The sequence below is a fragment of the Phytophthora parasitica genome, assembly GCF_000247585.1.
Source record: "Phytophthora parasitica INRA-310 unplaced genomic scaffold supercont2.64, whole genome shotgun sequence".
NCBI lineage: Eukaryota > Oomycota > Peronosporomycetes > Peronosporales > Peronosporaceae > Phytophthora > Phytophthora nicotianae.
In genome coordinates, this window is record NW_008649050.1 from 54160 (window position 1) to 55461 (window position 1302).

Consider the following 1302-nt stretch of genomic DNA (forward strand, 5'->3'; position numbering starts at 1 on the left):
TCCATGGTCACCTTCGTAGATACCAGGATAGTCTTCTCGAATCCACTCATCAGGTCGCATCTCGTAAGGTTCATCCATATACGGGTACGGCGTACAGAGCTGAGGTTCCGTCCACCCACTGTCTCGCATTGCGTCTAGCGCGGCTTCAGGTACTGCACCACGAGCAACCACATCAACTCCACCAACCGTGGCGAGTAGATCGGGTGTAAAGTGAATGTCGGTCGGGGAGTCATTTTCTTCCTCAGAATCTGGATTGGGCTCAACCCAGTCAAGTTCGTCATCGTCATCGTATACAGAATCGCCTACGCACCCGCCATCGGAATCAAGGGCAGCATATTCACCAAGAGCTTCGTCAGCGGTTATGATATTCGGATCTCGTAACGTGTCTGATACAGCACAAAACATACACGTTAACATATTAAAAGCGTATCGGTATTGTGTCCGGTACATGTTAATCCAACCTGTATTTCGGGTGTTGCCTGGAGGCTCCGTTTCTTTTGTTTCTTCATCGATGGGTTGCGGTCGATGTGTAGCCAGCGTGCCCTGGTTCGCCTGAATGTCACGTCCAGCATCACCACCGTCTCCAGCGTTGACAACACCTTCAAAGTCCGCCTCCAAATTGCGCTGTACTGCTAAATTCAACAATAGATTACCATGGGGACCATATCCACTCAACAAAGGTACCTTCAGAGTCATCCGGTACTGGTGTGCCATTCTGCGAACAGCTCTCACTCTCTTCATCACTGGCCATCACGTGCGGGGACGTAGGGATGAGGCGCTCGCCTAGTGATGTGTGCTCTGGGGTTACTATATCAAATGCATATGATCAGTCAGATTCTACCAGTTTGACTTGTGTTCAACCGGTACCTGCAGGGGAGGTTGTACTGCCCTCAACAGCAGCTTCAGATGGACCAACTTGATGTTCTGTAACATACAAGATAAGGTAAGGTGCATATCGTGTATTATACAAGTTGTAGGATGCATACCTCCGGATGCCGATCCGTCGTGGACAGGATCGTTCTAGGCAGCGATTGTCCGTCCGTAAGCATCACGGTCCTTCTGCTTTTGACGCATTCGGCCTGCTGGTATGTTAATTAGGTTTGATTCTTATATCGACACAACACATTGCACCCTTACCCAGAGCTAAGCAGTCCAAGTGATCCATCAACTCCTTTTCGCCAAGGAAAAAAACTTCACCTCGCACGCCCTTCTTCGTTTTCCCAGGTTTTATGTAGAAGAAGTCGTTAGATAATCCAACGGGTGGCTTCGACGTCCAACCGTCGCGCTTGAGCTCTCTCCAGC

At 49.6% G+C, this 1302-nt stretch overlaps 1 protein-coding gene across 1 annotated transcript; it reads right to left on the reverse strand.

Annotated features, from left to right (window-relative positions):
• Positions 1-134: 134 nt before the first annotated feature.
• Positions 135-751, reverse strand: PPTG_17011 (hypothetical protein; the record flags this gene model as incomplete). Its single annotated transcript, XM_008914844.1, has 4 exons — positions 135-152; positions 187-386; positions 462-629; positions 685-751. 4 exons carry the CDS (start codon positions 749-751, stop codon positions 135-137), a joined length of 453 nt encoding a protein of 150 aa, XP_008913092.1.
• Positions 752-1302: the final 551 nt, after the last annotated feature.